The 21,357-nt window shown below is 38.4% G+C and overlaps 1 protein-coding gene across 2 annotated transcripts in view; it reads left to right on the top strand.

Annotated features, from left to right (window-relative positions):
• The window catches only part of PDZRN4 (PDZ domain containing ring finger 4), a 315,710-nt gene that overhangs the window by 191,826 nt on the left and 102,527 nt on the right, over positions 1-21,357 (top strand). Inside the window, exon 1 of one of the 2 annotated variants that reach the window (XM_053921658.1) lies at positions 8,008-8,334. The exons of the other annotated variant lie outside the window; for it this stretch is intronic. Coding sequence (XP_053777633.1) covers positions 8,266-8,334 — 69 coding nt within the window. The 5' untranslated portion in view covers positions 8,008-8,265. Of the gene's footprint in view, positions 1-8,007; positions 8,335-21,357 lie in introns of those variants that run through there. 2 annotated transcript variants of the gene reach the window in all.

Below are 21,357 nucleotides of genomic sequence, written 5' to 3'. Positions count from 1 at the left end.
AATAAGTGGCTCTGAAGGTTAAGAGAGAAAATAAACCCTGGCCAGTGTGGCTTAGTTGATTGGAGCATCATCCCATAGACCAAAGGGTCATGAATGTGATCCCTGGTCAGTCATGTACAAGAGAGCAACTGATTGATGTGTCTCTCTCTCCCTCCTTCTCTCTCTGGGAGCAATGCAAAAATGTCCCTGGGTGAGGGTAAAAAAGAGAAAAGAGAGAGAGAGAAAATAAGGCTGGAGATTTAAGCCTGGGAGTCATCAGCAAGTCTATACTTCACTTTTCTCAAAACCTCCAAATTTACTCGTCTGAAGTAACTGTTGATTCTTTCATATAGTGATATGACTGCCCTACTAGCAATGAATATATTCCCTACTATAATAAATATTAAGAAGAAAAAATACTCTGCAGTTATTGGTACATATTCAGTGTAGCAATACCCCATCACCAGTGGAGTGAAGTAAGGTTATGAAATTGCTTAGATTTATTCAATCTATTTTATGCAGCCAAGCTTGAGGACACAACTTGGAACCTGGGAGTTAATTTTAGACTGCATTCCGGTCCTTGGGGAAATTCTTACATCTCAGTGTGCTCTAAGCATCCCCAGAATTCTTCCTCTAGCCATCTAGAAAATAAAATACTGGTTAAGCAGTGGATCCAGACTACATGGGTTTGAGTCTTAGTTCCCCCATTTCCTATTAATTACCCCTGTCAAGAGGAAATAATAATAGTACCTACCTCAAAGTGTTGACATGTGGATTAAATTAAATTAATAGCTTACAGTACTAGAACAATGACTGGTATTCAAAAAATAATAAATAAACGTTAGCTCTTATTTTCAAAAATGTTTAGGAATTATCACTATGCTCTACTCATAGTGGTGTTCAGTAAATACTGGTTGGATGAAAGTATTTACTGAGTATTTACAAGGCCGCTTGTAGAATTAAAAATGATGACGGTAGTCTTCTGGGGAAACCCAACGCACTCCCTAAACAGTATGACATTACCAAAACATGGTACCTGTGAAAGTACATGGCCAGATGACAAAATCACGAAAACCAGTATTATACTGGGCTTATAGTAGTCATTAAAATTCCTCCAAGAAATATCATTGGGGTACCTGTTTCATAATTGTATAAAACTTGCTTCGCTGTCATTGGTTTCTTGTACACTTATGTTCATGTTACACAGTATGCATTAAATGAAATAAATAGAACCTCAGAGTTATTACTCTGAATGTAATACATTCCATTCTTTACACAAAAGGAATATGTTGTATATGGGTCCCATTTACACAATGATTGCTTCCTCTGCTACTATTTTTATACAGAAAACTGGGAAACAAATAGCCTTTTAGAAGTTGTTGAATGATCAACATAACTATACAAAAGCAAACAAAGTGGACATATAAAATTTCAATGAAGTAACTGCTAAATAATGTAGCAGAGGTTTATTATCACAGCAAAATTAGAAACAGATCACCTAGAACTCTAAAATGGAGACCACTATTATCATTATACTGCCCATAATCACACGATTATGATTACTAGTGGCCTGTACGTATCAGGCACATGCTATGTGCCAGGTATACTCGATACAGGTTCGCACAACAGTTTTATCCCTTCCAACAATTGTTTGGTAGATGCTGTCATTACCTTTGCTTTAGAGACAAGAAACCAAGAAACAGAGAATACTAAAAACAGTAACTTGCCCAACATCATATAGATAGAAATTAGGGAAACTGAGACCTGGCCCAGGGCAGGCTGACTCTGGACCGCATGCTGAACCACCGCACCAATATGGACAAAATACTTTATGGTTTCTGGGTCCTTTTTCATACATTTTCTCTCATTCCATCTTTACACTCTGTCTGCAAGGTAAACATTATTACAGGTGTGTGAGTCACACGAAATCACACAGGTAATAATGACAAGGCTTAGCTCAGAGCCCTGGCCCTCCTCTTTGCAACTCCACTCCCTAGACATCCAATGGAGTCCAGTCTATAACTGGACAATTCCTAGGTGATGGTAAGTTGGTAGAGAAAGCAGTGATTATAGGTGCAAAATGAAGATGGGCACCTGGTGAGTATGATGTGAAAAGGTTGCGTGGTGACACGTTATCTGTTGAGCTCTATCCAAGCAAATGGATGACACGTGGGCAGTATCAGCAGAGGGATTTTTGTCAGTTCATGATATTAGTTGATATCGCACAGGTTAGAGTCAAAACGCAAAAGCTCTAGGTCTCCTGGCACTGGGACTTTCAACCTCTAATGATTTCTTCATTAAAAAAAAAGGAAAAATATCTGGCACGTTTACCTCAGAGACACTGTGAAAAGCAAATGAGATGGGACATAATCCCCCACACTCGGCATTCATATGCCACCAGTCATATGATAAATGCCCAACGTATGTTTGTGGGATAAATAAGTAGTTATGTGACTGATATGTGGAGCAGAGTATAAATTTAAATGTGTGTAAAGTATATACATCTAAATACACAAATAACTGATAAAATGCCTGTGATCAATCATACCTCATTTATTTGTGTATCTGTCACAGAAATATTTATTTCAAAGACTTTCAAATTTATGTTTATAGAATCAAACCAAATTAAATATAACTTATATTTATGGTTCTTCAGTCCTTTGACTTACTATTCTCCAAGCAGCCCTATTGGGGAAAATATGTCACGTGGTAATTAGGTATATGCACACAAACACAAATTTATATCATTTTGCCAGAATCGGGTCTGCTTACATTCCAGGCACATTCGTTCCTTCAGTATGCCTTCACTGTGAAAGACGCCATGCTAGGAGTTTCCGGAAGCCAGTCAATTGACCAACTCATTCCATTTTGCCCAGGACTTAGGTTACTGCTGCCCTTACACGTCTTAGTGTTCAATAAGGGGGAAAGTGTGTGTATAGAAATGATACAAAGTAGAGGTGCAGTGTATCTTGAGGCGGGTGTAGATAAAAAGCAGTGTGAATTCAGAAGCTGAAGAGATCATTACTCCCACTTCACGAGTCCAGGGAGGAGAGAGTATTTAAACTGGACCACAAAGTGTCAATAGGTTTATTTGTGGAGTTTCTGAAAAATAAGCAGGATGAGGTAACATTTGAGGCAAAGTTAAGAAGATGGGAATCTATAAACAGCAGTTCAGCTTGGCTGGAGCCTGGAAAAGAGTTGTACACTCCAGTGACCAATTTGCTCAGGACTTGGGGTGCTCCTGGGATCTGGAACTTTGAGTGCTAAGCTGGGAAAGAAAGTGCCGGGATGAGTCGGTCATTTCTAGTGTGCACTCTGGTGCAGTGGCTGGTGACTGGTTGTGGAGGGCCGTAGCTCATCAGAAGTATTTAGCTATGACAGAGAAAAACATTTCAGTACTTTAATAAATAAAGTTTACATTTTGAACCACAACTCACTTCCCTCATTTAGGCCAGATCTATCTTTTTGAAGCTATTTCGTCTCTTTCCAATTTCAGCACTCTCGAGCACTGTCCTCTATGACCTTAGTCACCAGGGTCAGGTAAAGGCATGTTGATGTAGCTCTGGCTTCCGCTGCAAGAGAGGTAGCTCAGCAAATTAGCTATCGGACTCAACCGTGGAATTTGTCATTGGAGAGCTGAGTTCAGATCTCTTTACTCGGTGTGACCTTGAGCAACTCACTGTCTCTCTGAGGCTCGATTCTTTTGAATATAAAATAACAAACTTTAGAAAATGTGAGGCAGCTAGGTATCCACTCAGTGTGCCCAAGTGCCCTCTAACATGAACGCAGCATTGAGAGAAGGACTGAAATTTGTAAGCAAGGTTGGTGATAGGCCTAATTGGAAGGTCACATGACTGAGGCGAGGCCACAGGGGAGGTAACAGGGTGGAGTTACCTACTGAACCCCACTCCAGCAGAGGGAAAAGAAGATCGGAGTCACTGGAAAGGCCGTGGAGAAGAAGATCACCTGCAGGTTCTGGCAGCTGTCGCAGACTCAGGAGGTTGGAGATTCAGAGGAGCAGTATTTGGATTTGCCGCCCTCTCAGAGTAGAGACTGCAGCTGTGTACCGCCTGGACCCCCAGGGGTGGGACATAAGCACAGCCTCTTTGTAAATTAGTTTTTAAAATGCCTTTTTGTAAATGTAGCAAAAATATAGAAAGCACATAAAACAAAAGTCAATTATATGAATTATAAGGTGAAATGCTACCCGAATCAGGGGTCAGAATTTTGTTAGCCACCCTGGAACTTTCTGGTGCCCCATCCTGATCACAGCTGTCTCTCCTTCCCTAAAGAGCAGGGTCATCCTTTGGCCATCATTTTCTTACTTTTGTCTATAGTTTTATTACCCAATGAAACTATAACTGTAGTTGGTCATCATTTGCTGGTCATCACTGGTCATCATTTTCTTAGTCATCATTTTCTTTTATCTATAGTTTTATTACCCCAATGATGTGTGTGTCTAAATATATACTTTAACTCCTGTTTTTAAATGTCACTGAAGTCTCTTACTCTATCAATTCCCTCCCAATCATATCTATCTCCAGTCCCCTTCCCTCTTCTCTCTCTCTTGCTCTCTCTCTCTCTCTCTCTCTCCTTCCCCAGGTCTTTCTCCCTTTCCCTCTCTTTCTCTGTCCTTTCTCTCAGAAACTGGAATGTGTATTTCTTTGTTTAGCTGCCCGCTGTCTGCATTTGGCTGATTGAATCTTCATGGTATAGTTTAATATTCTCCCCTGTCCTCTGTAATCTCTGTAATTTGCTCACTTTGGAAAGGCTCCTTCAAAAATAGTGCCATTTTCTCCTATCAGGTGGTCTGTAATGTCCAGTTATCTTCCGTGCATGCACGTGTGTGTGTGTGTGTGTGTGTGCGTGATGTTAGCAACCATTAATTCTTGGGAGCTAGACCCATTAATTAACTTAGGATTTCTGGCATGGGCTTGTTCTATCATTCCTGGCTGGAATTATTCAATAAAGAGAAATTTTCTCATCTACTCTTTAGTTACCCACTGGCATAATTTATGTAAGAAAAGCAAGATAAATTCCTTTTTTTCATTTGTCTCTCACTTAGATGTCAGTCTGGATTTTGGCAAACATGTCTTATTTTGAATGCCATGCATTTTAAGGGAGTAAACCAACACAAAGGCAATTGAACTAAATAACTATATCTTGAAATACATATCCAACATGTTATCACACTTTGGTGAATTTTTCTCCAAGGATATTTGTAAAGGTAGTCATCTATTCTCTGCTTATTTTTTAATCTATATTATCCCAATTATTATTACCTCTCAAGATAGATAATATATAATCCATTTGTATTTTTAAAATATTGTTCAGAGTAACTTCTTTTTTCTATCTACTTCAAAATTTATATTCTAATACAAGATTTTTCTGTTTAGCTATTTTAAAGAAAACTAACCCTCATGGTCTAATGAAATTTAGAGAATGTCGGAATTATGGTTGACCCTTTTTCAAATCACCTTTCAATTCTGTGAGATGCAATTGTAACAGAAAATAGTGTCTTCTCAGGATATATGGGCCCAGCGCAGCATTTGATAAATGATTAGAGAAGCTGTCCTTGCTTTCTGAAATAGAAACAAAAGAACAGGGGGCTAATAAAGAATAAAGAAAAAATTGTCGTGGCTGGGTGGCTCAGTGGATTGAGAGCATGCCTGAGAACTGAAAGGTCACCTGTTCCATTCATTCCCAGTCAGGGCACATGCCTGGGTTGCAGGCTGGGTCCCCAGGTGGGGGCACGTGAGAGGCAGCTGATTGATGTATCTCTTACACATCAATGTTTCTCTCCCTCTCTCTCTCCCTCCCTTCCCCTCTCTAAAAATAAATAAATAAAATCTTTAAAAAAAAATAGCCATAGAAATTCCTGAAAGAACAACTTCAATTTGAAATTGCTGACTTTACTTTGATTTTCATTCTTTACTTTCTGATGACTAAGCAAATATGTTTTGAAGATACAATTGTTTAATTTTTCTATGGAAGCTAACAACAAAATATTGTGAGAAGAAAGCTCCAATAAACAATGGTAACTTTAGTAATTGTTTCTTATTAGGTTTCAAAACCTGTCACATAAAGAAGTTTCATCAGTGGAGGAAGCAAAGTTTCAGTGATAGATGAGTGAACCATCCTTGCCTTACTGCATTCTCATTCCTTGGTCTGACTTTTTAATGTACAGACTTTAAAACCATTAATGCTTTTATAGCCCAGCAATACCGAATTCTTCAGGTAAATAGTCAGCGCTCACTTTCAGGATATGAACTCTGGCATAAGAACACTTCGTGGGAAGTAGTGCAGACACTCCGAGAAAATTAAAATTTTAGGAAGCGTATCTATTTTACAACTGAACCTAAAGGAATTGCTACTATCTGTGGCCACCCTTGATTTTCGTAAAGGTCTCCTCAAATACCTCCTTGAAATCATCTTTCCATAAAGGAGTCAAAATCATTCATATCTACTGCAAGTGGTTTCCAGCTTGCAGGAAGTCCTGGTGAACTTCATTCACAGGCAGTGTTCCCAATTACGATGCCACTTCCAGGGAGGTCTCTCAGCCTGGCTGTCATCCAGGCCGGTGGGTGAAATTAGGCCCAGAAAATTGGATTATTACGTCCCAGGGGAAAGGACTGATAAGCAGCAGATGATTGCTCATCTCCTCACTACTTGCTGGTGTTGAGGTGTTGCTAGTCGCAAAGCCAATTTGTTAACAATTAGCACTCATTAGAATCATTTCCTGTTATCAACTCTATAAACAACTGACAAAGCACTTCCAGGAAATTGGACCCCCCCAAAGTAGCTATACATAAGTGTTGAGCAATTAAAAATCTTCAAGATCCAATGTACCTAATTCCTAACCAGAGTCATCAGTTTCCAAGTAATTATTTTTGCTTTGGAACCCACCTGCTATCCTGTCCAGTTTAAGGATGTGCTGGAACAAGGACATACTTCTTAATTAGCAGAGGTTGTGGATAAGGCAGTAGAGGAACAAAAGGAATTTTCTTTCATTATCTGTGATAGCTGTTTGTAGTATATCTTTAAGGGACAAAAATTGCCAGCTTGCAATACAATGTGTGTATTTGTGAGAGTGTGAAATTAAATGCATTATTTCTGTTATTTAAATATCTAAGCTCAGTTTTTGAGTCCGTGCCCACCTTTGTACATTACAAACACTAAATATAGAATCATAAATGAAGTCATTGTGCATTACATTAGAATTTAAATATTGCCAATGTCAGCTTTCTGAAATGTTATATGACTTTAATAAAATTAGCATAAATACTATATGCAATTGAAATTTTTCTGAGAAAAGGCATTGTATTCATCTAATTTTCCAATATAGATCTGCATGCATTACAGTGCTACAAATTTATACTCAATAGATAGGTCCTTATTATCTAATTAAAATATTTATTATCTCTACAAGTATCACCCACTTATACCTGCTTCAGTGTTCTTTATTTAGACTAAGAAAATATGCCCTATTTTCTCTCTAAAAAGTAGTGGTCTTTACATATGAACTATCAGAATTAAAGCTCTGAATGATACCCCCTATCTGCTGTTCACTTACCACATCACTCCCAAAATTTTCACTTGCCTCTCTCTGTGTTTATTTTATAAATTTAAATAATTGTTCCTATTCATCTTCCCCTCGACTTGATAATGCTGAAAATATTTCTTTTAATCATTGCAAAACATGGAGATGTGAACTAAATATATTTCTGGGTTTTATATTTCTTATTCCCTTATTAAAAGCTTATATCAATGGAAAAATTAAGTGTATGTTCTTTTTTAAAATGCCCTGTGCTCACCCCCTCTATCCTTAATAAACAGAGATGGTATTGACACAAGTGAATTTTGTTTAACCACACTACATTTGCTTCTTAATTAGTGAATATTCATCTGTCATCAGCAGCAGCTATGACACCCCTCCCTGCTAACATGTTCTGTCATAAATAATCAATGAGGCACTATTAATATTCATGAGCTGGAATCTGTGTAGTCATGTGCACTGATGCAGAGACAGGGGGAGTGTTGCCATGAACTGACTGGAAACTCTGTGTGTGTGTCAGTGAGTGCAAGATACTTAGGGAAAGCGAAGAAGAGCATGCTGCTGCGCACCGCCCTGGCTTGTGCTTCCAGCTAACAGCGGTTTGTCTGTTTCTGGACTGAAGTGACTGATGAAAAACAGTAGTCAAGTCTGGAGGGTGATTCCCTTTCAGTTCACTTGCCTTTCAGTTCTGGGGAAATTAGAAGATTTGCTCTCTCTATCTGCTTCTTAGAATGGGCTGCAATTTGTGCACTTTTCAGAAAAGAGAGGAACACTACAAACTGCTGTATGAAGTTTCCCAGGTGAGTGCAGGGTCTCTGATGCCAGCAAGTAAACAGCCAGGCTTTGTGTTTGTCTGAAAGATGGTAAATGAACTGTGGCTATAGCTTTATTTTTTTTTCTTTCAGTAGATTTCAGAATTGAGGGCAGACTTGCTGGTTGTGGGCTTTTTATTTGGGTTTTGGGTGGCAGTTTTCAGCTTCCTTGCCACTCCCCCTTCAGATGACTTCCTGTGGGATTCTTTTTAACATTTTTTTGTATCTACTGCCAAGATGTCAGTCAAGTAAAAGGAGTAACACTGAGATCCATTTCTGTCATATTTTGAGATACCTCTTTCATTTGGGAATGGTGTTTACATTTGAAAATCAACTGTATTATTGTCTGCATAAATATTGGGACTTCATAGGTCTGTGATCTAAGTTATTTTGAATAGACAGGAAAAGTTTCTTGCCAAATCTTGTTAGCCAGAGGAATTATTTGATTAATGAGGAATTTTTGCTTTGGTTTAAGAGGAAGACCTGGTATACTTGTATTATGTGAGGGAAAAAAATATGATATGTCTTGGCTTAAAAAGGAGATAAATGTTCTTATAACTTGTTCTTGGATCTTTTTTATAATTATTTTGCCTGTTTAGTACTAGAAATTAATTTCAAGAGCTTCTTAGAATATCTATATGTGTCCTAGGGAAAAGTGTATAAATTCAGCTATTTAGCAGAGAGCTTTTCAGAATAAAAATAAGAAAACTGTATCCCTAGCCTTCCAATTTTTTAATAGAATTGTATTAATTTACCATTTTATTTAGGCAGGTTTTCTCTGGGGGTGTATTCTCAAGTCCACATTTCTTGTTTGTCAAAGTTTATCTCTCCATTATTCAGCTCGTCCAGATGTGACACACTCTACTTTTGTGTCTCGACAATATTGTTGACAAAAGACAGTGTTTGGGATGTTGGTGGTCTGTGGGCACAGCAGCAGCCAAGTGCCCACTGCCTAGTGGTTCCCTCAGATTTCCCCCTAACTCAATTCATTTCACAGTGGGCTAATTACAAAGTGGATTTGCTACACATGAAACAGCCTCCTCAGTTGCAATGTTAATGCACATTTTCATGGTAATGTGATCAGAGGCTCATTAGCCAGTTTCCAAAATGATCCTCTGCATTAATTAAATATAAAAATGACTCCTTTATCACCATAGAGAGGAAAAAGAAGATTAACGTTGTTAATTACACCAGGAGCAATACCTTTTGTTTCATTTCTTACTGCAAACTTGCAAGGATAGGCTAAAATAATGTTCATTTCATAGGTAAGCTCTCATCCACTTGGACTCATGAAAACAGTCTCTAGGTGGAACACTTTCCTTTAGTTTGCTTTCTTGGAGTTTCAGTTCTAGTGTTGTTTTTCTTTGGGTGGTAGAGAAGCAGGGGAGTGGATTAATCTATCTATTTTTCCTTGGCTTATTAAATTGATATAAAAGTATAATATGGAAGTGGAAGGGGGCACCCTCCCTAATTTTGCCCAGGTTAAGCTGTTTACATTCGACTAAGAAGTCAAGCAGGATTATTGCACCCAGAAAGGACCACTGTATTTGTTAGGGAGCAGGAGCCTTTGTTGTGGGTTTTTTAAATGCTTGCCTTTGAGTTTTGGCTTTAAGTGCTTCCTAAATCTTGAGAAAATAGATAAGCCACACTCTTTATTGCCTCCACCTGTACTCCTCCATATATTTGTTTTCTCTACTCCTAAGTTGCAGTACTTATGATCTTTAATAAAGGGATTGAAAAATGAAGTATTGGCGTCCATTTAACTGGCTCTTAGTACATAAGTTAAAACCCCAGCTTAAAGGTCTTGCATGTCTTTTCCAAGGGGAGCCCTCCTACAGTTTGTCTCCAGCTTTACGCTCTATTTTTTTGAGTTAATGGAATAGATAAGATATCAAAGGGAACCAGTGATAGGCTCATATAATACACTGGAGCCCCGTGTGGTGCTGCAAACTAGTTTCTATTTTTATTTGGAGGCGAAGCAGCTCTGAGCACACATAAAAGTGAGCATGTTCTTAACCAGGTGTTCACAAGGGCACAGAGCTGCCCCCATTAGAGAGGATACTATTTACAAAAGTGACTTGAGATTGGAAGCCTGAGTATTTCTAGCTGGTACATTACAATGAATTGGCTCACACAAACATTAACACCTGATTGTCCGAGTCCTACATGCTGATAGACTTGTAATTCCCCGATCACCTGCCCTTTTGTTTCTTTTGTTATTATTTCTTAAAAGCTAAGGCAAAGTAAAGTTTATCAGGGGATATGACCATTTAAGATTAGCAGTGAATACTAAATGCATAACCAAGAGTAAAACATTTATTTCTCTGTAAAGGAATCATGATATTGGACTTTTACACATTTTCTTTCTAGATTTAGCAATCTGATAACATGGGCCAGTTTCGGGTTTACAACTGCGGTACACAAAAGCAAATGTGCTCACGTTGGAGTATGGTGGGACAATCAGAATGATGTGCTTAGGTGTGAAATGAGGTCGTTTATATTTTGTTGCTATTTTTTGCTCCCAAAGAGGAGCTAAGACTTTCAATTGGCAGAAGAGAGGGGATGTCACCTCAAGAAAATTATTTTCAGCTGGAGTTGAGCCAATCAGGCTCCAGTATAAACACAGATGCAAGAATCTCGGGTCTGGGTAGGTCCAGCAACCTTCACACCAAGCAGTTTTCTTGCATCTTTATGCACCTACTAACTTTTATATGTACCGTGGGCACAGTTGTTATCTACAGTGATTTATTTATTCAAAGCAGGTCATTTATTAACCTCTTAAAAATTAATAAATGAGTAATTTGAACAATACCTTTCTGTGGACACAAACTGAATTGCCTGTTTTGTATTAATCTGATTAAGTAGCCAACCTGACTAAGAGAGCTACCGTCCATTGCCAAGCATTTTTACCTAATACCATTTATTTCTGTGAGATCGTATGGTAATTGCTAAATTTGTTGACTTCTTAGTTGGATTTTTCATACATGAATCAAATGTAACTTTTTGATTGATTAAACCATGGAAATTATCAATGGGGTATTCATTGGTGTCAAATAATCTGTTCAAAATGTGGGCAAATATTTAAAAGTTAATACAGCTAACCTAAAACTGTTTAAAATGCCATTAAAATCCCATAGTGTGATATGCAAGATTCTTCTCTGACTCACTGGCCAAATTAGAGGGGAAAAAAGAGAAATAGCCTTCACTCTCAGGAAAGCTGGAAGTGGAACAGGGCTAGCTCTCCAGGCAATGTCACTGATGTGACCGCTGACCTCTTCTAAGTGGCGACCATAGCACGACACCGTTGATTTACTCATTTGACTGGCTTGGCACAGCTCCAAGGTCTCCCCACAGCCTGCCCCCATGAATCAGTAACACAGGATGAAACAGAACCTGCACCTGAAAGGAACAACAGTCACAGTACTGACAGCAGCTAGCAGCGAACGCTTACTTTACTCTAAGCACTGTGCTGAGCACTTTTTCCCTAAGCATCAGCTTACTTAATCTTCATAAAAACCCAATAAGGAGTTTCAGGGTAGCATCCCATAATTTTAAAATATGTTAAAGGCTCCTTTATTCTACAAGCTGCCTGAATCTCATATAATCTCTCTTCTCTAGTTACTGTCCCATGGCCCTCAGAAGTTGATGTTGTCACTTACTACAAGAACCCAACTCATAACGTCTTTTTTCTCCAAATGCCATCCTTCCCTCCCATTGCTTAGCAGAAGTGAAGGTCTCACCATCCTTCCTGCTATCAACACAACACAGAAACACTGAAGGGGACACTTCTGTCTTCTTCATCCAGAGAGTGACCTCTGGTTATTATACTTCTGCACAATTTCTCTTACTAACTCTCTCTGATGTCGGGGTAAACACTTTCCCACTTAGAACCTGCCAACAAGCCGATCTATCCTGACTGCTGTAGCTGGAATATTTCTCGAAGGTACCCAATGGCTCCTAATTCCTATAAAATGAAGTACAGATTATTCCAGTATATTGAAGGCCCTCCTGAGCTGATCTTAGGTTCCTATCCAGCTGTCTTCTTCACCAATCTTCTCCTAATGTAGTGTCTAATCCCTGCAGACCAGTCTTTTTACTTTTCTCTTTAAGTTGGCTTCCCAACTGGGACCACGGTAACTTAGTTCTTTTTCTTCAGACTCAGTAGAACATTGTCTGTCTACCAGAGAGAAAGAGAAGAGGCTGTAAGTACACGGGGGAACTTGAAGGTCTCTAGTCCACCAGATCTGGGAAGGTCAGATCGACTGAAATAATCAGACATGTGAGAAATAAGTTCATGGGACATAAGAAAGAGAAGCGGAAGGATAAATAACAGATCTTCAATGACCTCATTTTCAAGTTCCATTAAATTACTGTGACAAGTCCCTATTTATGTGAATTAGCATAAATGATGTGTCTGTTCCTTACAATCAGAACTAAATGAGGACACATTATAATATCTTGCTTTTGTCAATCACCTAGCAGGTGCCTTAAACTCCAGAGATGCACTTGAGTTCAATAAACGTTCAGTCAGCTCCAATTGCCCAGTATGTGCCAAGTCCTTGTCTTTGCCAAGGGGAATGAGAAGACAAATGAGACAGTCCTTGCTTTGGAAAAATGGACAGTCCGGTAGCAAAAGAGAGACCCATGTGCAGAAATTTTCACATAATGTGGTAAATAAAGCACCGAATCAACAGAGATATTCACTGACATCTATAGTAGATGGTGCAAAGGTGCTCAACATGGTGTGGCCTTGGGGAGCAGGGGAGGAAAACAAAACATGGAAGGGTAAGGAGGTCCCTGGCAGTGGCAAACAGGTGGTAGGTGTGAGTGGACATGGAGTATGGGAACTACAAGGGGTAAGTGTGTCTAAAACCTAAGGTGGGAGGCAGGCTCCAAGGACATGGTCTGAGCCATGGACAAGAACTCTCTCTGGAGTTGCTCGTATGTTCTGGCTGTTTGTTTCTTTGTTTTTATTTGTTTGTTTTGGTTTGTTTTTAAGGAGGGACTGAGGATGATCCCTCTGATAATAGTTAAGAGTGTGGACTTGGTTGTGGTGCATGTCAGGGCTGATCAGGCTTGAGTCGGGGACGGTGTACTACAGCAAGACCACAGCAAGAGAGACTAGTCTGGAGGCTGTTACAAAGAGTAAGTTAGTAATAGAAAAGATGTTAAAGAAAAGACAGAATTGAGACCCATGAGGAGGTCAGATCCAGGGGTTTCTGGCTTGTGAGATGGGAGGTGTAGTGAATTTACAGAGAGAAGAAATAAGAAGGGCGATGAGTGCTGGGGAGGGAAGAGAAGGCTGTTGAGTTCACTTATGGGCTAGACAAGCCACGTCCAGCAGACAGTGAATGTTCAAAACAAAAACACGGCCTACGTATGTTTGTTAGATGAGATCATCCGGAAGGATGTAAAAAGTAAGGAGAAATACTAAAAAGTGGGAGACTTATGAGCCAAGAATAAAATTTTGAGAAATAAGCAAAGGAGAAGGAGAAAAAGTGAAATTGTCAGAGTGAGGAGAATGAGATGTGGGAGAAGCCAAGAGAAGAGTTTTTTTTTAAAGGAGTGGCCAACGTGGTCAAAAGCATTAGAGTGTATAGTAAGTTAAGAACCACAGTTGTCTTCGGATTTGAAAAGTGCAAATGGCTGGCTAGCCAGGTCCCTCTTCAGCTGCTGAGAATGATGTCAGTGAGAAACTTCAAGTACCAGCCTCTTCAGGGACTATCTTAGTTCTCTTAGAGAGCACCCTCACCCATGGTTACTCCCCTCCCAGGAGGCTCATGTCCAATGGCAGGTTGATGCCGGTGTGTAAAGGCCTGGCCACCTTTGTGTGAATGGGGACTCTCTGAAAGGCAATTCCAGCTCTAGAGCTTTCTGCAACCGTTGGTGGGCCTGCATCATAATTTGGTTCTCCTGCTCAGTGCTGCTTCCTTCTTCTCCTTTCTACAAAAAGAACACTCCTTAGCAAACCCTGCACACTGAACTCTATCTCAGAGGTGGGCATCCTGGAAAACCTAACCTTGGCAGAGGCCAGTGGTAATGATCACAGAGCACTTTAATACAGAAATGTGGACAAAATTCAGAAAGTGGTGGATTCAAAAAAAAGATCCACTGTACTTCCAAGTTTTTCTGAAATAGCGCAAATGATGGAAAGTGGATTCACTGCTTATGTTGTGGTACTGTTTTACTTGGCACTTTTTTTGGAATGCAAAATTATTTAAAAAATGAAAGTCATCTCTACTTTTACTTTAAAAACTAAGGTAAAGTGATTTCATATCTTAAGTCATGGTAGTAAGATGGCGATAATATAGTGATTAAAAAATAAAATGTACATTTAGCCAGAATCTTCCTTGTCTAAGACTTTTGAAGAGCGTTGTTGATATACACAAGGCCTTTTGTAAAAATAAATATTTTAATGATTGCGATTAATTTATAAGTTTAATAAGTGAATGCCTTTCTTCACTAGAAGGATCAGAATATCACATATTTTGTTAAAATGTATACATTTAATTTCTTTACATTTCACCACTTACTGAATTGATCCAGACCTGGAAGAAGGTCAACTGTCTCTAATTGCGTATCTTTCTAATTAGCTGACATTCTGTAGGAAAATATTTTCACCGATACTTTGCTATATATGAGGGGACATGCTGCTAACAACTCAGCTGACATGTGTGCTGATAAATTTGACTCTTCAATTCACCTGAATTTGCTGGTTAAGTAGGATTATCTGATTAGAAAATTCTTTAATTTCAATTTTTGGGTGAAAATATTTCTAAAACATCTTATTTACATAATTACTTAACATATGCACATTTGTTATTCATTTTCAATCATATTAGACAGTAACAAATGAGCCTCTTATCTTTAGCAAACAGTGATTTCTGAAATTTACAAGAGGAACTATTTCTGAAGATTAATTGATAAGTGAAAATTTCCTTCACAGCAGCCAATTATGGTCTAGTACATTCATTTTGTGTAAGTAGATTTTTACATATTGAATTTTCACATCATTTAATAGATATTCAATCAATCTTATCACGTGGTTAAGAAAGGCACAAAAATTAAATCGCTAGGCCCCAAGATCGTGGTTCTATGAAGGATTCCTACCCTGTAAACAGTTATACTCCACAGGGAAAAGATGAACAAGGATCTTATTCAATCATTTAGTTTTTTGCAGACACTGTATTCTCCCATTATCCATTCTAGGGCACATGACGCAAGAATTTTAGATGTTATTAATAAATGTCATCTTCTTTTGACACTTGGGGATTTAGGTACCACTGGATGCTAATTTTGTCTTCAGATTTAGAATTCTAGATAATTCGAGTTTAGCTGTGTTTCTCAGATCTAAATGTAACATTTCCAAAGTCGTCAATACAACCTGTCCCTTCTCCATTTCCCTTCCAGCTGCATTCATTTCTTCTTTCTTAATTCTATCACTCTCAGTGTGGAATAACAGCTTTAAAAGGGTTGTTCTGAAGAGTGCATTGTTTCCCATCAACAAAAAGCTAGAAAGGTAGCAGCCCTATATTCTCCTGTGTTTCAACATACCACATCTAATTGCTAATTTTGTGCCATTCTGTAACAAGCTGTAAATCTTGCTTTATGGTTGTTTGGGTCCTAGTGAACTATTCTCCCCCTCACTCCCTGTTTCTGCTTTATGTAGCTTTTTAGAAATACTGTAGACATTTTTTTAGAACCTTGCTCTCATCTCAGTGGAAATTAGGTCTTTCTGCAAGAAAGTCTCATTCCCAACCTTCTTAAGGGTCTGTGTCAGATACCTTTATTTATTTATTTTTAGAGCCTCTTTCAAGAGTATGTGAACAAAGAGAATTTCTAAAATACCTAGTATGGTTTAAAAACCAATGAATCCACCTATGAATGACCACTATTGTAATCACTGGTGATAATTGTTTTTCCTGATACTGGGATCACGGTAAATTCAGATGTTAATACTTTTAAAAATAAAGGGAAGTTTGGAAAAGAGCATTTCTCATTAAATAACAATAACTAATTGTTTTGCACCTGCTTTGCGCTCAGTGCCGTGCTAGGTAGCAACAGAGGATGCAAAAGAAGCCTGCGCTAAAAAAACAGTCTTCAGGGTGGTGTGTTATCATGAAACAATTACAGGACAAATGTGCAATGTGTGACCCTAACACAGCAGACATTACAGAGAAAGGACAGTTCTATATGGATAAGGACAGTCGAAGGATCTAGTGGAATAGCCTAGCAGTAGTTCTTATTTGGAATGACCTATGTTAGGAGCCAAGGTCCATTTTTTAATTCAGCATGATTATTGTATATCCATTAAGTTGGAGGTAATATGCTTGCTGTCCTGGATGTATTGTAAAAGCAAAGTCATAAAAAGATGACTAATGGGACATATCTTGGGGGATATGGGGAAAAAAAAAACAAACCAGACCAAAACAGGATATGGGATGAGGTTAGTTGAGTGTCTTAATCTCTATGCAAAAAATGAATGGGTTTGGTGCCATAATCACTACAGAGTACTACATACCCTAAGGGTGCAATCAAACAGAGTCTCTGAAGTCCATTTAAATAACAGAACATGTGTAAATATTGTTTGCTTCCTACTTTATTTAGAAGAGCACAGCCACGCTGATATGACCCACAAAGGACAGATCTTGCCATTCACACCTTAAGTATGCTCTATATTTCCTTAGTGACTCATATTTATAATATTTGAAACTGGTTTTGCCTATGCAATTGTGAACCTCGATGTTAAGGCAACATGAAAAATGGTGAGAATATTTTTTTCTTAGTTGGCACATAGGATATTACTACTCGATGAGTGCGTACTAAATACCAATCACGACGCAGCACATAGGAGAGGCTCTGTGTGCAGAAGAAAGAACAGGGGCTTTGGAATCAAGCAGCAGCACCATGTATTTTCTCTATGACTCTAAGTTAGTTGCTTAACTGTATTTAGCCTTTGTGTCATTGATTAAAATCCCTCTTGAAGTGTTTTGTTGAGGATTAAATGAGATAATATTCATAAAGGGCATAATGCATTACAGAAATGCCATAAAGGGTACTTTTGAGATTATGGCCTCATTTCAGTCTAACAGGTGACCCTGTGACACAGGTCATATTGTCCCAGTTTACAGATGAGAAAACTGAAGCACAAAACAACCAAGAGGCAAATTCATATTGTCAGCAAGTAGAACACTTGGAATTCAAATCAGGATCTGGCTAATGCCGAAGTCCATGTTTTTTGCTTTTATTATTACAAGTATCAAATATCCATCTCCCTTTGAGCTCTCTATCTTAACCTGCTTTACATACATAAAACACCTGGTGCATAGTAAGCATGCAATAAATATCTGATAAATAAAGGAAAGAAAAATCTTAGAAAAAACAGAAGAGAGAGAGGGAAGGAAGAAGAGGGGAAATAATAAATGCTATTTAAATTTCTCTTTGGAGAAACAGGTCCTTTCCACTACTTCTTTTTTTTTTAATCCTCACTCAAAGGCATGCTTATTGATTTTAGAGAGAGGAGAAGGGAAGAAGAAAGGGAGAGAAACATCAATGTGAGAGAGAAACATTAATCAGTTTTTCTCATATGTACCCCAATCAGAGACCAAACCCATACACTAGGCATGTAGCCTGACCTGGAATTGAACCTGCAACCTAAGTATGTGCCCTGACCAGGAATAGAATCTGCAACCTTTCTGTTTATGGAACCAGAACAATACTCCGACCAACTGAGCCACACCAGCCGGGGCTCCCCTACTTCTTTCCTCATATATTTTAACTGCTTAAGTCTAATTATCTTATGTATGAGAGTCCACCAACATGAAAGTGACTTGTCACTCCCACTTTTGAGAGCTTAAAAGCCTTTCTTCACTTTTCCATAAATCCATGTCTGACATGAAAGATCCCTCACAATTTGCCATCTTTCCTTATGCTCTCCCAATAATCCAAAGTTTAGACAAACCAAACTATAAGTTTTCACAATATTAATTTTTCCTATCTTTTTCTTTCAACACAATGTCCTTTTTTCCAGATGTGCTTTTTCCCACCCCCATATGTGTAAAAACTGCAGGTCCTTATGACTCAGTTCAAGGCTCCCCATCAGGAAAGCCCTCTCCAAACCCGACAGAGTCACTCTCTCTCTCCAATGCTCCTACTCAATGGTGCTTCACAAGTTGAAATATAGTCAGATGTTTCCGTGTTTGTGTTTAGCTTTTTCCTCATCTCTACAGTTCTACCATGCCATGCAGTGCCTGGCTCCAATGGGTCAACTCCATACAGATCAAGTCAAGGAATAGGAGCAGGGATATAGCTATGCGTGCATTCATAAAAGAAAGTTTATTTTAGCATTCTCTCTAGTATCGACTGTGTTGTCCTAACATGCATGTTGATTGCAAGCTACATCCCAATTTCAGAAACAAGAAAATATTGGGGAGAACATATATCTTAGAAGTGTGAAAAATTGTCATTGCTTTCCTCAAAAAAATTAAATTAAAGTTTTTAAAGTTGTTTTAAAAAAATCTCTGTTGGATCTTCCTTTCCCCTGCTGAACTCCTGTTTCCTGACCTTCTCTTACCACCTGAGGATTGCATTACCCAGATGGACCCACCAGATTGGATGCTTATCTCAAAATCTCCAGTCATGATACATAGAAATAGAATTTTCATTATTCAACTATCAAACTGGCCAATAAACCCAGCTGGGGGGGGCGGGGTTCCCCTAGAATTTCCCCATTGTTATTCAGCTCACTAAGCCTTAGCCCTCCTCTAAGCTTGGGTCAGGTATCACCTTTCCCAGGAGATCTTCCCAGAGGATCTCAACCTGAGTAGGCCCCTCTTTTCTCTTTCCAAGGTACCCAGTGCTTACCTCTGTCATAACATGTACCAAATGGTATTGTCTCTGTTTCTCATTTACTTGCTTACGATTTCAACTGATCTCTGAATCCTTGCAGGGCAAAAACCCTAACCCAGGGTTCAGTCTAACCCAGTCCTCAGGTGGCTATTTCTTGAGTGAACACTAAATGAGTTGTGCATGCAGGGCAACATGATGGGAGCAACCTAGAAGCAGAAGAAGATGGGATCTATCTCTGTCCTCGAGGTGGCCGCCATCCAGCAGGCTCCAGTAAATGACTTGTTCACGAACCACTACAGTGCACGAGATGGTATTAGCTCTGCCAGAGAGAGAGGGGTGGGGGGAGGGAGAGAGGAACAAAGTTCTATGAGATGTCATACTGATGATGATTCGCTGTAGTACAGACAAAAATTAAAATGAAGTATCTAAAGTGGAATATATTATATATGCATTGTGCAAAGCAAAATAGTACTGTGTATGTGATTAAATGAATTGATTATTGATTTAGTAACTGTTAGGTTTCCTCGTTGGCTGCTTTCCATACAGTAAAATTGAATTAGCTCTTTGTATAAAAATGCCTTTTTGTTTTAGATGATTTATATCCATCATTGAAATAGTAAACTATGGCTCAATTATTAAACTATTCATTTTATATATGTTCCTTCTTCATATAACAACTTTCAGATGATTGTAAAATATACTGGCGAACACCTGAATTTTCCTTCATGAAGATGCTGCCTTTGGGTTTTATAATTATTTTGGCATTAAACTGAAAATTCTCTAACTGGAAATATCCCAATGAAGATCATACAAAACAAAGAGTAGCCTAAGAAAGTCATGAAAGTCATTTTTAAAACTCTAAGTTCTAACTAAAACCTAGTTTAATTCAAAAATATATAAAACATTTAATTATCTAAAATCAAAACCATATTTATTGTTACTCATTATTACTTGGAAAATCTAGAACAGCCTTTGAGCCATGAAGAATATAATATGAGTAAAAATAATCCCTCTGATACTCCCAATATCAGTGAAGCTTTTTCAGAAAACTGATTAGCTGGCCTACAGATAACTTGAGATGGAAAACTCAAAGAGAGTAGAAGTTAAGTTTTTTAATTTAAAAAGAAGTTCCTTTTAAACCAGGATTGTTTTCTCATTCCTATGAAAATTAGTTCTGAGTTGTTCCCTAAATGCCCAACATACCTCATGACAGACTAGAGGCGAGTCCAGATTCTAGGTTAGTCTGACGAGGGAGGAGGGGACGGGATATTTTTTCTGTCTTGCTATGGTGGACATTTTCAGGACTCTATATAAGGGTGGTTTCGCTACCTGAGGGTAATTGCTCATCCCTCAAGAATATATAAAAAGAAAGTAACATTTAAAAATTTTTCAGAATTGTACCCAATTATATTTAATCTAGTCAGTAGAATTGAGAGAAAGACAAGGGCAATATTCTATCCACTATAGTCGTATTTCCCTGGATGTCTCCTTCTGAATTGGCACAGACTAGCTGGCTTACTTTAGTCTTTGCATCCCTACCTTCTGAAACATCACCAATAAATACCAGTAACCTCAGCAAACACACAATATTTACAGACTCATTGGTATAATGTTCATATGCCCAGTAGGCTATTCACAGATGTATTTAACTGGAGTCCGTGACTGTCAATTCTTTTTCAGGCTTGTGGGTTCCATTTGGATACTATTTTTAAAAGTTGTTAAAGCTAAGTTAAATATAACTTATAAAGATGTGACTTTACAAATCATTTATACTATCATTCCAGTCTCTTGAAAGCAATGTAACTAGGTCTAGATTTCAGGAAAATGAAATTGTGGTTTCAAAACTGATTAAAAACAACAGCAGTAAAAAGTATTTAAAGCAAATAGTATACATAAATAGCTTCCCTAGCAATTTCTGTATGATCTCCCATTTATGAAATGATCTTGATGGATTCTCTCTTTCTGGCTGTGTAATCGACACTTTGTCAATTACTGTGACTGATGAACATGGCCTGCTGATGTCATGGAGCACACCCGGTAACAATATGAATGTGCTAATGACCACTTCCCAGTGCTTTCCTCTTCTTCCTCCCACCGTAAATACCTAGCTGTCACCTTCTGCAACAACCAGAAAATCATCTTAAAATTGGTCCCTCACTTTGA

The sequence above is a fragment of the Desmodus rotundus genome, chromosome 3, assembly GCF_022682495.2.
Source record: "Desmodus rotundus isolate HL8 chromosome 3, HLdesRot8A.1, whole genome shotgun sequence".
NCBI lineage: Eukaryota > Metazoa > Chordata > Mammalia > Chiroptera > Phyllostomidae > Desmodus > Desmodus rotundus.
The sequence above is the reverse complement of the archived record's forward strand: the minus strand, read 5'-3'. Positions and strand labels throughout refer to the sequence as shown.